At 41.0% G+C, this 15,817-nt stretch overlaps 1 protein-coding gene and 1 non-coding gene across 3 annotated transcripts; one reads left to right on the forward strand and one right to left on the reverse strand.

Moving 5' to 3' along the window:
- Positions 1-2,540: 2,540 nt before the first annotated feature.
- eral1 (Era like 12S mitochondrial rRNA chaperone 1) lies at positions 2,541-11,325 on the reverse strand. 2 transcript variants are annotated; one of them, XM_011483739.2, is made up of 11 exons: positions 11,082-11,325; positions 9,112-9,264; positions 8,904-9,031; positions 8,743-8,820; positions 8,616-8,662; positions 8,479-8,540; positions 8,289-8,401; positions 5,816-6,100; positions 5,327-5,476; positions 4,922-5,002; positions 2,541-3,796 (listed from the first exon to the last, which is right to left on the reverse strand). In XM_011483739.2, the coding sequence occupies exons 1-11, from the start codon at positions 11,185-11,187 to the stop codon at positions 3,674-3,676; spliced, it is 1,326 nt and encodes a 441-aa protein (XP_011482041.1). In that variant the 5' UTR covers positions 11,188-11,325; the 3' UTR covers positions 2,541-3,673. The 2 variants fall into 2 exon arrangements, with proteins under 2 accessions (XP_011482041.1, XP_004076656.1); XM_004076608.4 differs by having other exon boundaries at positions 11,106-11,309.
- mir144 (microRNA 144) lies at positions 2,935-3,042 on the forward strand. Its single transcript, NR_107165.1, has one exon. It is a non-coding gene; the product is annotated as a microRNA 144 (primary transcript).
- Positions 11,326-15,817: the final 4,492 nt, after the last annotated feature.

Below are 15,817 nucleotides of genomic sequence, written 5' to 3' on the forward strand. Positions count from 1 at the left end.
GCTAACCAACAGCCACCAAATCTGAATGATTTAGAAATCACTTGGAAAGATGAGTGATCAAAAACATCCACCTGATATGTGCAGAAACCTGCTCATCAACTTGCCACAGTATTGCGTCTTTCCGGCAAGAAGGTTCAAATACTCATTACCCTCAGTGAAATGCAAACATATGTATATAAATTCCTTACAGTGGAGTCTTCTGTCTCTCACTGTTCAAATGAACCAACCAATACGACGACAGACTTAATGTAATTTTGAAGTGGGCAAACCAACCAGCGTGGAATCAAACATGATTTCCTCTGCTGTAAATGGATGGACATTAATACTTTTTAGTGGGACAACTTTCATAATTAGTGACAAATTCTTTTTTCTTTCAACCATAAGCATGAACAATTACATTCAAGTGAACTAAGGAAAAAAGTTTCAACCGATTAAGTTGCATAAAGGACAAAAATCATTTTTGAACATTTTAGATGAACCTTTATTGATCTTTTTGGTAAGAAATAGCGCCATTAATAAGAATCACATGCAAACAGGTTTTATAATAGTTTTAAACTTAAGTTTTGTGCATTAATAAAGCACTAAATATCTGACATTTGTGATCCTTTCCTCCCCCTGAAATGTAGTTTACATTGTCTAGTCCTGTTCTCTAGCCACGTATGTTTATTTTGGTGCAGACATTTGCGAACACTCTGTTTTTCCTTTTTGAATTTTTGAGGGCATCATTGTAAACTTGTCAGGCCATTGCTTCAGACACACAGAAACGAAAAGTTCCTAAAATAAACACCACACTGCTGTGTTCCTCTGACACCTTCTGAGGAGGGACTTGGAGTTTTCTGGGACGGTTTTTCAGGAGGAGCCTCCGACGGTCCCGCAGCGTTTGGGAGAACCTGGCTGCTGTGACCTCTGACATCTGCAACTGAGTGCTTCAAATGGGCTCATGAAAGTTTCACGTCCCAAACCGTGTGTGCTTTAGGAGATCCCGATCCATCAACAGATGCTTTCAATTTTTCATCAGAAGGGGTGTACTGTCTAATTTATATGAGTCTGTCTTTTTTCCAAGATCTGCCTTTTCCTTTCAGCAGAATAAGGATGTTTTCTAAGAGAGAGGAGGGTGGAGCGGATTTAAGCTTCTAGTCCTATAAAGTCCATCAGTTGTTTGACGAGTTGAGGGCAAACTTTCTAAACAGTTTGCTTCTTCTTCTTTGAAGGGGTTATCATGTGAGAAGTTGCAGGAAGAGCTGCTGTAGATAAAGCAGCTGCAGGCGAAGCACACCGCCCCGATAGTCCTGCCTCCGCCTTTATCTGTGCAGCCAGGACAACCCCTTACACCCCCAGCTAGACCCCACACCCTGTCCAGGTAGCACGTCACTATGGCAACCGCCAAGTTCCTACCAGACCCAACAGCTTCTGGCAGGGACTGAGTTGACGGATCAGAAATGTGGATAACGCTGACGACTGACCATAAAATCCAGCATTGATTCACTGCAAACGCTTTCTGATCCGGAACATTCCACAAAGACCGCCTTTATGAATCAGATGATTGAGTTTTTACAAGATTCAGATGAGCTGGGACCTGAAAAAGTCCTGGGATGCGTCTCTGTCCCGTAAACCGCAGCACTTGATCCTATCAAACTGATAAACTGCGAAAACCACTCAACTAGTTCATAATAATCCAACAAAAGTATGTTTATGTTTTTACACGTTCACGGGTTTTGACTCGTTTTTGAGTGGATTTGCCGTTAAAAAAGTCACACAAAGTTGTGTCTCATGCAGCATTTCGACCAACGTTTAACCCTTGTGTTATCTTCAATGACCTCCCCCCTTACATCGACATGTTATTCCTACCAGGACAAAGGTGGATAAAGGTGGAAAAATTTCAAGTAATCCATGGACACCAGTGAAGATCACAAATCAGTGAAGAAAAAAGGTTCAGATGACCAACTCCCAATGTTAAATTGCCTAGAATAGCACATATTAATCTGACATCATCTGAGCATCTTTAGGATCAGCTTGGTTTGATTCTCCTTCAGAGTTTATTTATCTAATCCTGTGGTTTTGACAAAGGCTGGGCCTAAAAATAAATTTTTCCCATTATTGATTTACCAAATTAAAAATTCAATACATTTAAAGCAATTAATTTTATATGTAGTCTGTTTTATTTTTGTTTTTTATGCAACTATAGAAATTAGACAGAAAATATCTTACAAAATGATCTGTTAAAATTAAATTGCCAATAAATTTAGACAATAAAATTTTGTTTAACGACAAGAAATACTTCTGATTTTTTTTGCGTGTAAAGGTTTTTGTCTTGCTTTTTTTTAAAATTCAAAATGTTTTTATGTAAACACTTTGACCCACACCAGTAGAAAAAAGGCTCAACAAATAAAGTTTGATTTTATAAACCATGATAATTATATAGCTTAGTTATTCAAGTCAAAATTTTAATCAAGGTTTTGTAGGTTTGAATTTGCTAATAAATTGAAAATGTATTATTAATATGTTGGAATAAAATGTAAAAATCACAAACTACCATTGTGTCCAGTGAGTTATTGAAAGGCTTTAATTTGACTTACACAAAACATGAAGACGTGAGAGACACAGACCAACATAAACGGAAAACAGGACGGACATTTTAGTCAGAAGGAGGTGGCAGCGAGGTTACTGCCACCTCTGGGTGTAGCAAAGGGCGTAGGCCAACTCTGGACTGAAGCAATCTGGGTGCGAGCAGATAAGAAGTCCTGTCTGCTCCGGCACAGATGTCATCACGTATGCAAATGAACCCAAGGGGGGCTTTAAAGTGTGGCAGATAGGAGACCTGGAGCAGACGCCTTCGAGGAGCGCGAGCTGGAGCGTGCAGAGGGGAGCCACAGGTCCAGCGAGACCCCCCCCTTCGACGACACCGACCAGCTGAAGGCGTTTCGGGTGCCGCCTCACGGCTCCATCTTGAGCCCTGGACAGGATATCATCTTATACTGTAAGTTTAATAAAGAGACACTACAGTATAGATGATGTACTATCCAGGGTTTCATTCCACCTCTGCTGAGTCAAACCGCCTCCGCTGGACCAACACAGAGCGGGGCCGTCAAACCGTTACCATTACTGAGTTTAGTAATGGTAAGGGTTCCACGGCCTTTGCTCAAAGGCATCGGAACCAGCAGGAAGAAGTCACTAAAATGTGTGTTTTTGTGTTTTTAAATAAAGTTTCTGGACTCTCACGTGTGTGCCGCATTATTTAAAATAGGGTCTTGAGCGGGCGCCTCTGCTCGTCTAATCAGAGGGGAGCAGCCGTTAGGCGCTGAGGCCGCTTTTTCAGAGGACTCCCCTCCCACTTCACTTCAGTACAGGACATTTCTGGATAGAACATCAGCTTAGAGACGAGGTTCAGCCGCGGGGGCAGATTCCCTGTAGAGGAGGGAAGAGAAGCAACACAGGACAAAAAAATGGCTATTTGCAGGGGTGGATGGCCTTGTGTTTAAAGGCCGAGGTTATATGGGAGGGAGGTTTCCATCGGCATGACTGTGCAGATCTGACTTGGGCTCATCTGCAGCACCTTCAACGTGATGGAAGCTTTGACGGACAAAGAGAAGACTCCTTCATGCCCAGAGAGTCTCTGCTTGAAGACGAAGCCTTTATTGTGTTGGTTTCTTCCTGTAAAAGTCCTCCATCTCTGTCACTTTCTCAGCTTGGCGGTGAGCTTTAACCGCACCTCCCTCAGGAAGACGCGGCTCAAGTCCTCGCCGGCCTCCCGGGCAATCTGTGCCACCATCTGTCCTGCAGCTCCGATCACCATCTTCTGTGGACACGATAAAACGCCAACAAAAAAAGAAAAAGCGGGTTCAAAATACACCCAGTTCCACCTGAATATTTGATAAAACATCTTTAGACATCAAACTAATCTCCACTGAGACGTCTGAACTGCAGAAGATATGATTTCTACCAGGAAGTGCCACTGATCCCGCCAAAAAAACCCCCACAACTTTGCAACTTCCCGGCCGCAGTTTCAGTCTCCATCATCAAATATGCAGAGCTCTGAAAGGCTGCTCAAATATTTACCAGTTAAAAGGAAAATGGCAGGAGTTTAGAGGGAAAGGCAGGAATAAGAAACTAAACAGCGGTGGAGGCTGCAGCTGCTGAAGAGAGCAGCTCCTGCATCTCCTCTGCTTCCTGAATCATTGAGGAGGAAACAAAACGCAACAGAAAACAGATCGTCCTGTTGTGGAGATAACAGAACGTGGAGGAGGGGAGGGGGAGAGGACGACTCCAAAGGGCTTTGAAATGGTCATACCTGTAACAATATTCAAGCCAAATTTGAAGAGTGATCTCACATTTAGCTGCAAATCTATTTGCAATGACCTTACAGTTTTTGGTTAAAACGATGTACAATAAACACGACAGTTCCAGATCAACAGAAACGTTGAGGAGGAAAAACTCCACACAGCAGAGACGTCTTAGAGCTCAGAATGAGAAGAGGCGCACACCTCCACCCTATAGACCCACTCCCATCCTCTTTTCATCTGTTTTCAAAGCGTTCCCAGTGGTCTTTCAATCATGCTGATGCTGTATTTAGCCAAAATGTAAAAACCTGTGTCGTTTTCTAGGACAGAGCGGCAGGAGTTCATTAGAAATTCACCTGGCGCGGAGAAACCCCACCCCCACTTCCCATCACCTGTTTACACCCTCTCCAGTTGCCTTACAGCTCCTCACAACCCAAGATAAACAAGTGGGTCTTTAATAAAGAACAGATCAAAGGTTCAAAAGTGACCCCCAAACACCTGTTTTCCTGTGGTAACATTTAAAACATCTGACCAGTTATCAGAATCTATTTCTAAACAAGTGTTTTTAAACCAAAAAAATTTATATTTTTACTGGTTTCTTTTGTTTGTTGAAAGAAAGTAATAAAAAATGTTAGAGCACCAACCATGTGAGTCTCTTTCTTTGTGTAAAGTTTCACAGAAATATCCACCTCCCCGTCCGTCCCTTCTTGCCAGAGTTCAATCGTCTGAAAAAAAGTCAACAAACTTATAAAAATGTGTGTCTATGTGTGTAATGTATAAAAAGTCTGAGACATGAGCAAAAGGTTTGGAGAGACAACTCGAGTTGGAATGTAGTGAACCAGAGGAAACACTTTAGTTTCTGTCTGAGCGAAACTCAAAGAACACAAAAGGCTGTGTGCGCCGGTCTCTGTGTGCTGGTCTCTCTGTCTGTCTCTGTGTCGCCGGTCTCTGTGCTGGTCTCTGTGTCGCTGGTCTCTCATTGGTCTCCATCTTCCTGAAGGGAGAACATGCGTCCAGCACACAGGTGTGTGTGTGTAGATAATAATCACCTGTGTGAGTGAGTAGGGCACTTCCTGTGGCAGATACTCCAGCAGCTTTTCTCTGATGAGGTTGGTACAGACTTCCTCTGGACTCTGGTCGGTCAGAACCTCGCTGTGGTACTGCCACGCTCCAGGCTTGGCTGCAGCCATGAAGTACTTCTACAGGTGGGATACAGATCATAAATGATGTTGGGGTTCCCTGCAGTCCAGCAATTCATTGCCTTTTTAAAATTTAGCTTAAAGATTAGTGAAGCTGCTCAACTCCAGAGTTTTGAGCATGCTCAGTTCCCTATAACAGCATTAGGTTTTAGACCGGTTTATGGGGCACACATTTCTTTAGGTTTTAGCCCCCAGATAGCAGAGCAGGTTTGATGACAAAATACCAAGCAAATTCATTTATTGTCCTTGAGGATCCATTTTCATGGGAGTCTTTTTGTAACAGGTTTAACATCTTTCTGTGATAGACTTTGTTTTAAATCTCCATTAGGGTGTGCTGACCTTCAGCGTCTCCACGTCCTCTCCGTCCACCGACGACAGCATGAACACGTCCTTGAAGCGGGGCCAGCCCTGCTGGGTCCTCAGCTCCTTCAGCTTCTCTTTGCTCAGAGATGAACTCTGCTCTTCGTTGTCTTCAGGACTAGACTCCAAATCTCTCTCCGGCTTTTTTTCTGCCCACGGAGGTTTGATCACCGGCCTGATGCGCAGTCTGCGTCCGTTGACCACCCCGCAGGTCAGATGGGCCGTGATATCCAACAGTCTGTCCTTGGCTTTCACCAGGTCCACCTTAGAGGCAAGCAAAGGTGAAAAACGTCTGCGTCAGGAATGAGTGACGCTGGGAGCATAAACTTCATTCAGCTGTTTGTTGTTTGTGTGTTTTTGTCGCCATCTCAATAAAAATGTTATTTCTGTCTGTTTGAGAGGCAGTTATTAAGAAAAGTAGTTTTATTACAGAACGATATAAACGATACATAAAGATTCATCCCAGATCATTAGACAGGCAGATTAGCTTCAACCACAGAGGTGACAATGTTTGAAATTCTAAAAGTAGACATACTAATTTAATCGTAAAGTTGGTTGTTCAACATTTACTTGTTAAACTCGGGACACTCATAAAAACATGACTTTTTTTTGTAAAACCAGCTTAGATCAAATGTAAAAACGTTTAGTCTGAGCTGTCTGTCAACACATGACATACAGCGTGTCAGACATTAAAAAGAGCATCAGTAAGAAGCACCAATGGACTGTATATGAAGGAGGTAGTGAGTCCTTTTCTATGGGGGATGTCACACTCACTCAGTCCAGCTCTAATATACAGTCAATGGGAGCACAACACAAAAAACCTTTAAAGGTTCACATTAAATAGCCTTTTGATTTGATTTGAAATGGTTGATTTCAAGCAATCAAAGCAAGAATAATGCACAAAACAATACAATCATCATTCATACAAAGACATATCAAACTTATGATAATTAGACATTAAATCAAAGATTGCTTTGGACTGAATTTGTTCATTCCTCACCAAAAATAACCCAAAAGCGGTACATCTGTGCGTGTTCCTCTAAAAACCTACTCTCATAGCATCAGCCCCTCCCAATCCACAAAGCCGAGTAGATTGTGACGTCACAAAGTGGGGAACAGCCCCTATCAGGAAGGGCCTGCACTGCCAGCCCTGCCCCCAAGCCAACACACACTCCCACTTTCTCATTGGTGATAGTGGTGATCAGCTAAACACTTTCCTTTTATGCACAGTATGCACAATCGTCTTTGTAAAAGTTTGGATGTTGTTGGTTTTCGGCGGAGAAACGCTGCAGAGACGACTATAGGTTGACATCATGAAAGACGGGGCCTCAGAGATCGAGTCGTTTTTAAGATGGTTTGCTGCTAGAATAACTAATATTTCATTAAAAAGATGTTCTTTAGTGTGCCAATGGTAATATATTATCATACATATGGATACAGTTTACTCTGAAAGGCTTAAGAATAGCATTATATAGGGCAGGCCCTTTAAGACCAAACCAAACAAACCTTTTTTTTTCTTTATACAACCCTTAATAAAATGAATGTTTTGTGTTTATATTAATCTGTTAATACTTCCATGCAATGTGCAATGTTAATTATTATGATGCTTTAAAAAAGTGTAAGAAACTCCAGAGATAAAAAGTCAGTGCACTTGGATTATACAAATAAATCGTCATAAAAGACATTTTGCCAAAAGAGATGTTTCAGCAGATGAAAGTGTGAACCAGGTTACCATGGTGACATGCCTGACACACATCCTAACATCAGCAGGTGGAGACAGCGTTCCTAGGATTTACCGGGTATCTGGTAATAATGAATATGCTTTTGATCCTGTAAGAGGGCAAGCTGTCGGGTTTTCTTTAAACTCACTAATAATCAGAGTTAAAACCTGCAAGGTTAGATTATTTCCTAATAGAGCAGGAACAAGTCCTGACTCTAAGATAAAATCAAACTGAGCACATTTCTATGAGCAGGAAATTGCTGTTCTGTGTTAGACTACAGGGGTTTAATTATAATATTGGTAAATATCAGAAATAAGTCAACTTTACAGCTAAATAACTTTTTAGTTGGGTGTCAAAGAAATGCAGTTATCTAGGACTGAGTCATGAAAACCAAATTTAGATCATTGTTTGCCACTTTTAGTCACTTCAAGTGTCAAACTACATTAGTTGCTGATCTGCTGTCATCTATTTTCTGCTTTTCCTCTAGTCTAGTCATTCAAAACCCTCTTCCTGAGTGAATGTAGCAGCTGGTGTGTTGCAGGTCAGTTTTTTTGAGCAGACAGAATCCAATGATGCATCAAACACTTTTTTTTTTAAAGGCAGCAAAAACAAATCTGCTGCTCACAGGAAAAGATGATATCCATCTCAGGATGGTGGAGGTGGTGCTGAGCCAGCGAAGCCGGCTGTTCGAGTGTAAAAACCGTAAAAACCAAAAACAAAAAACAAAATACCTTGTTCAGGACGAGGATTGCTGGGATTTGTGGGTGCTGGGCCAAGCATTTCAGCACCTCCAAGTCCAGCCTGCTGCACATCCATCTGTCTCCCGCATCCACCATGACGACCACTGGAACAGACACCAGATTTGAATTGAGTCAAAGGAAGTCAAAGCAGAGACGATGTCTGACAGAAAACACGCCGCACTCAGGTCAGCTTCCTTGACGGTGTCCCACGGATCCACGAGCAAAGTCTTCTCCAGCTGGTGTCTGTGCAGACAGAGCATCCATTCAGAGATCTCACGCTGAACATACGAATTGAAGAAAAGCAAACAGAAAAGGCACCTTTTGGCCTTTGATGGAGTGGTGAGACCAGGAGTGTCCAGCAGAATCTAAAATATGCCAGCGGAGGATTAACAACAGTGACCTCACGTCATCATTTTAGGCCAGCAGGGAGTGAAAACGCTCTTACAATCTGCGTGTCGTCCTCCGTCAGGACGCCCAGGGCTCGCGCCCGTGTGGTGTGCACCTTCTTGGACACAGCAAACACCTTTAACAGACGATAGCACCGTTGGTTTGTCAGCATTTTTCTTGCTGAGTTACAGCAGGAAGCTTTAGGAGAAAAACAAAGACCTTTCTGCCAAGGAGCTGGTTGGACAGCGTGGACTTGCCAGCATTCGGAGCTCCGATCACAGCCACCTTTAAAACCTTTGGGTCATGAGGCTGATCGGGGTGTCTCATCAACAAAGATAACTGCTCCCCTAAAACGGCACAAAAGAGTTTGTGAAACCACCGGCATAACTTTTAGCTCAGACAAACGCAAACCCTTCGGGTCGCTCACCTCTGTCTGCTGGAACCGAGGCAGGAAGACGGTAAACGCTGCCGTCTGCCGCCTTACCTCTCCTCAGCCTGCTGACGAAGGCCTCGGATGTGATCAAACAGGCAGGAGTGAAGATGCATCCAACTCTCCCTCTTTGGCTGCAGCCACCATTTCCTGTGAAGACGGAAAACGGTTTTAGTTCTGCAATAAAACACAGAACAACAATGCAATTCAGAAGCTACAGGAGACAAAAAACCAGCCTTGAATTCATCAGAAAAGAAAGTAGAACCATCACAGTAATATCTGCTAAAAAAGAAAGAAAGTTTAGCTTCAATATTTCATCAGTTTCTAGAAAATTTTAAAGCAACATCAGTATTTTTTGTAAAACTTTATCTTCCAACATTTCTGTAATACATCCAAACTGTAATTAAAGACCCACTCCAGTGAAAGAATTGTTATTGGCGTTTTTAATATGTTCTTGTAGCATTTTTCTAATGATATACCGCATATATAAAGAACATTAAGCTTAAAATTGCATTTCTGAGTATTTCTTTATTCAAATGGTTGTGAATCCGCAGCAGATGAGCAAAAATTCATTTGGAAAAGGATTGTAGTTGTCGTGTAGAAAGAACTCTGGGCAGCAGGTCAGATTCAACTCAACTCAACCTGAATTTCTGATCAACTCCTGTCAATCTGCAGAAACTATGTCCTAGAAAACAACAGGGTTTTTTTTGCCTCAAAATAGCATAAATCATGTTTAAAAGACCACTGGGAACTGTTTTACAATAGATCATAATATGATCAAAATTGGATTTTAAACAAAATCTAACAGTGAAAAATACACCACAATTATTTCATAACTTCTCTGTTTTCAAAATCACAGATAAAAAAGATTATCATGTTCACAACTCAATTTATTGTCTGCTTGTACACAACACCCCACCAAGAAACTAAACTTCAGTTAAATAAAACTGTATGCGTGTCTCTTACAGTGTAACTAAGGGGTGAAAAAAAAGAAAAACAAGAAAAAGTAACGATCTCTATTGTTCTGGAAGAGGTATCAAGTCATTTCTGAAGATTTGTGATTCCAGAGAACCACAGTGAGTCGTTATCCATGAACAGACAGAACTCATGAACAAAAACAACTCTTGGAGGAAAGACCACAATCTGCAACGGCTCTGCCAAAGGAAAAAGACAAAAAGACAGGACAACCACACCTGAGCAAATTAAACAGATTAACGTTTGTTTTGCCACAAAACGCGCTGATGATCCCCCATAAATTGGGGAAAATGCTCTGTGGATTGAGGAGACGAAAGGTAAACTTTTGGGAAAGGTTTTGTCCAGAAAACAAGTCCGGTTTTGATGCTGTTGCATGACTTTCACACGCTTTTGATGACTGAAAGCACTTTAATTTAGCTAAATTACAATAATCCTGAAAAAAATAAAAAAGGAGGCGATGAAATCCTCCACAGCGTGAATAAAATTTATTGCCACTTATTGAAAACGTTCTTTGCGGTGCAGGTTTAGAATGCACTTCCTTTAAATGCTGTCCCTTCACACTGTTTTTGAATTATTTTCGTGTTAGTTTAACAGTTTCATTTGAGACATTAAGAAAAAAACTATTGATCAAACAAACCCAAATTACCTTGGTTACCTTAAATGACCTTAATCTACATGACAAACATGCAAACACATAAAATACAAAACTCTTTATGAATCAGTTTTTTTCCCTTATTGAATGGTTTCAATTAAACTGAAGGGGGGGGGGGGGGGGGGGGGGGGGTCTGGTCCACCCTTAGGGTGACCCAGTGACCCGAACAGGTACATTCACGCCGGGGAGGGCTTCCGTGACCCTCAATCGATTAAAACTAACGCATGACTAAATCTGTACATAAAACGACTTTAAATAGCAGCAGACTTTATTAAACCCCCGAAACCACAACAAAATTACTTTAAACTGATTTTTTGTTAATGTTATATGGTTGACTGACCCGCTGTCAGCAAACATGACGCACTTTCCTGCCGAGCACAGACGAGGGCCCGCGCGGAGAGAACAGAGCAGCTCCGGAAGAACCGACCGCACGTCCCGAGGGCCATCGCACCTCTGAAACAGGATGGGCTCTAAATAATCTAGAAGTATGTCTGATTTATAAAGCCACTTGTTTACGTTCACATGCGCTACATGGTGACGCCATGTTGCTACAACCAACGACGAACCGCTTCCGCTTTTAAGTCAGTTTGTGTGAAAACCACACTGCCCCCTAGTGACCACATCGTTAACTTAAAAATGACACATCTTTTTTACGTGTGGGTGTGTGTGTGTGTGTGTGTGTAAACAAATACATTTTTTTAAAATAAAAAAATCAATGATTTAAAAAAAAAGACCCAGCATCATTAATTATATAAAAAAATAACTTTTTTGGTGGCATTTTTTAATATATGATAAAGAAAGCACATATCAAAGTGTTAAGATATACAAAAAAAAACAACAACTTAAAAAAATAACTATCATTAAAGCAAACATATACAGTATATAATGCATTATAGTTTATATTTCTAGAAAATCTAGAAATGTTAAATAATTTTTAAAATCTAAAGATTAATCATAGTTATTACATTTCCCAAACTAAGTTTTTTAAATACATTTGAATAAATACATCTGAAATAACTTCTGGAGTGATGTATACTGCCTCCAGGGGTAGATCTACTCCTGATTCAATAACTTAAGCCACCTGCTGATCCTGAGAGCTGTTATATTCAAACACCTATTCAATCATGAAACCTCAACCTGTCTAAATCATAAATTTCTTGACATGATATATGTATTTGTTTTATAAAACTTATTTCTAAAACCATTTAAGAATGTTTCTCCCACTAGACTTTCCTTCTTAAACTCAGAGCTTAAATTACCTTAAACGTAAAGTAAAAAAACAAACAAAAAAAAGGGTACCAGACAAGACCTATAAACTTATTTAGTTCTTCAGAGATGACAATCATGTGATACTGTTTTTGTAATAATATAAATAATAATTTGTGGACAATTTCAGCAGGAAAACTTTTGTGTCCAACAGCATCCCTTGAGCCCAAATAGTAACCCTTTGTCAGCAGCAGGTGGGACATTGTGGGGCTGAAATCAGCCATCTGAAATTCCAAAAGCGCTTCATCACACTGCTGAAACACATCTGCTGACACGAGCAACCTGCAGTTTAAAATGGGATGCGGCACTCACAGAATTTTTTTAGTGAGGACGATATTCTCTAGATTACTTTGTGAGGGATGCTGCTCCTCTAAGCACATATCAGACTGCATGGAGCAGATTTTTCCTTTTGAGTACACAGAGCAGAGCTTTTCCCCAAGGGTGCTTGAAGCAAAGCGTCGTGTAGGATATATTGAGCATCTGTGCTTAAAGCAATATGCCGATCTAAGGAACACACTGACATGCTGTCGTGCTCTCTCTCTTTCCAGAACCAATGCACAATGACAAGTTGATATGAGGACTTAATAAGCATGAGGTCTGCAAGATTAATCACCAGTCTGAAAGGACTTGTTTTGTATGTTGATTGATTACCGTAACATGTTGTTCTCATGCTGTATACCAAGAGCTGGCAGATCAGATGTCTCCCCATGGTCCATCAAACACAGCGGCTGTTTGTTAGTCCTTGCGGACTCGCTGGGGTTGGAGCAAACATCTCCACTGGGGAGAACGATGAAGGATATCAGGTAGCTTGCAATCTGTCATCATCTAACTCTAAAAGCTCAGAGGCAATAGAGGGGTAACAAAAATGGAGCTTTTAGCAGACACTTACTGCCAAATTCCAATTGAACCAGAAACCAAAAGGATATTTGAGGATTAGAAATGTTTGAAGTTTCTCCACATCAGCCCAGCTCTCTGCTAAATTCATTCAAGGCCTCAATCCCCTCTGGGCTTGATTCATATGACCACTTAACATGGAAGGGCTTTGGAGCTGCCGCTTTAACTGCATTAACTTCAGTCTTCAAAAGGAGAACATAAAAAAAAGAAGAAAGACAGAAAAGGGGCCAAAAGGCTTCGCCAAACTACAGCTGATAATGAGTTGTCATCCACTTTTCTATTTGATGTGGAGTTGCCAGCATATTCTGATGGAAACTTGGCCAAAATTCAACATGCTGGTTGCTAATTCATTAAAAAGTCTGGTCTTTTTAAAGACCCACTCCAAAGAAAAATGTGTTTTTAACATGTTCCTGTGCCATTTTTCTCATGATGGAGGAGTTGTAATAATAAATTACATTTAAAATTGCATTTCTGAGTATTACTTTAATCAAATCATTGTGAAGCAGGAGCAGATGAACGAAGGCAGTTGCCCACAACTCATAAGCAAATATTACCTGTAGAAATTTTTTTTGATTTGGGCTAAAAACACCATAAATATAATTAAAAAAAAAAAACCCCTGGGAAAACTTTTACAATAGATCATAAGATGATTGGAGTGGAACTTTAATGTTTTTTTCAGGTGAATCAGTAGCATTGAATTTAAACTCACCTCTACACAGAGTATTGCAGCCACTTCATCAATTAGATGTGCAACAACTGTCCATTCCTGCATCACTTTAAAGAACTTTACAGTCACGACGAATATCACCGTATAAACACAAACCACGGGGAACGTCATTAGGGCGTAGAGGTGCGAAGCAACAGTCTGCTGGTGCGTCAGAACATCCATCACTCCGTCGCCGTTGATTGCAGTGAGAGGCGGGATGCTGCACAGCCGGCTGGCTTTCCATAAAGCGGCCACTCCTGAACTTTGTCATGTTGATAACTCCAACAAAGGAAGGCTGTTTGTCCAGAACCTCACTGATTAATGAATGTATGGAGGCATTAGTGAAGAATGAGAGAGCAGCAGCATTTTACTTTACATTTTATGTGACACCCCGAAGGTCCCTCAATTCAGCAATCACGGCTTCACAACTCTTTGCCAGGGCCTCCATTTAAAATAGGTGATTTGGCTCCAAAACTACCCATATAGGTCACACTGATTGTACAATCTCTGCCTCAGTGGGGGAGATAAGAGGGGGAAAAAACTTTTATTCATTCTAGACTTGCAATCGATGGGACTTGTCTGTGAAGTGGATCAATAATGCCTCCCTTTGAAATCATCAATCACGTCTGTGGTGCATTTAAAAAGCGTAATTAGGAACGGCGTTCTTAAACATCCTGAATTGACGTCTTCTTTGGTAGGGAGAAAGACACCATTCTGCATCATTAACTTTGTATTTTTGCCTGATGGAGCCCGCCGCTGCTACTTCCCCACCTGCTGAACTCAGAGGCTGTGTATGATTGGGCTTTCAGACCAAATGCTTCCCCCTTTTCACTTGCTGATGAGGGAGCTGAAGCTTGCGGGCCAGAGTTAGTTAAAGTATTGTCGTGAGCCTGGATTGTTCTGGAGGCCGAGAACAGCTCATGATGTGCCACAGCAGAGATTATCGTCGAGGTGAAGGTGTGCCATTTTCTCCCAGGGCATCTTATTTGACGATGTTCTAACATGACATGACAATACACAGCCACGAGCGCCCATTTTCAAGCATAGCTCAAACCAATTTACAGTGATGTCCATCTGTCTTTTTCTGGTAATAAAATTGTATCAATACTGCAGAGAGGGCAGGTGGGCGAATGTAATGGAGTAATTTATTTTAGTTGTCACAGAAAAATAAGTCTTTGATTAGGGAGCCGCACACAGCAGGCTGCACAAATGGAACGTTTCATCAAACCACAAAGCATGAGACCCTATTGACCACCGGTCCCTTCACTGGCATTTATTTTTCACAGCAAGATTCATAAGGCAATGCTCAGCCACGATCATGCAAACTGCCAAGGTTACAGAGATCAGGACAAATCTTGACAGTAGACGTCAGGAATCCGCACTGTACTGCCACTCGACATCTTGTGTTTTTGTGTGTATGATGTGAGTGAATTGTTTTGTTTCCTCTATACGTTTGGCATTTGGAGCAGACAGCAAAGAAAGAATTTCATTGTGCAGGGAAACCCGTTTCTTTACTGTGCATATGATAATAAACCCTTTGAATCTTGAATCTTGAATCTGTAACGTAAAGAAAACAATTCAGTGAAAAATGGATTTCCATTCAGAAAACTTTATGTCATTAATCCAGGGGAGTCATGCAACATTCGTCTGAAGAGAGCCATATCCACCAATGAGATGAAAAAAAACACCATAAACACTGGGGATGCCACAATTAAAACGGAACCGTATGTTACACCGTTGAATCGAATCGTAGGGAAAGTGAATTGTTGCATCCCTACTGCATTCATTTGCAAATGTTTATATTGAAAGTATAAGCCAACCGAAAGGTTTTTCTTCATTGGCCAATCAAAAAAATATATTTTTCTGAATTTTTAGTTTAGTTTTGTTTACACTACACTTGTTTACAATACACTAATAATATAACAAAATGAAACAAAACTGTGACCCAAAAATCAAGGCTTGAATCAAATCCTCGAGAAAGTAAATAATTGCATCCCTAATAAACACACTCACAAATCTGAAAAGAATCGTTTATGTAGAAGCATTTAAAATTTACCTAAGAAATGTTAAAATTAATGAAAAACTAAAACTATCTATATTGGGGGGTGTAACAATTTCAGCCCCAAAGAACGAGGTGGGATCACTCTCCAGTGGGTCCACCACATGCAGGAGAGCTCAGAAGAGGCCGTTGCAATGTGGTTTTGGGTAGC

The sequence above is a fragment of the Oryzias latipes genome, chromosome 14 (genome assembly GCF_002234675.1).
Source record: "Oryzias latipes chromosome 14, ASM223467v1".
NCBI classification, from domain to species: domain Eukaryota; kingdom Metazoa; phylum Chordata; class Actinopteri; order Beloniformes; family Adrianichthyidae; genus Oryzias; species Oryzias latipes.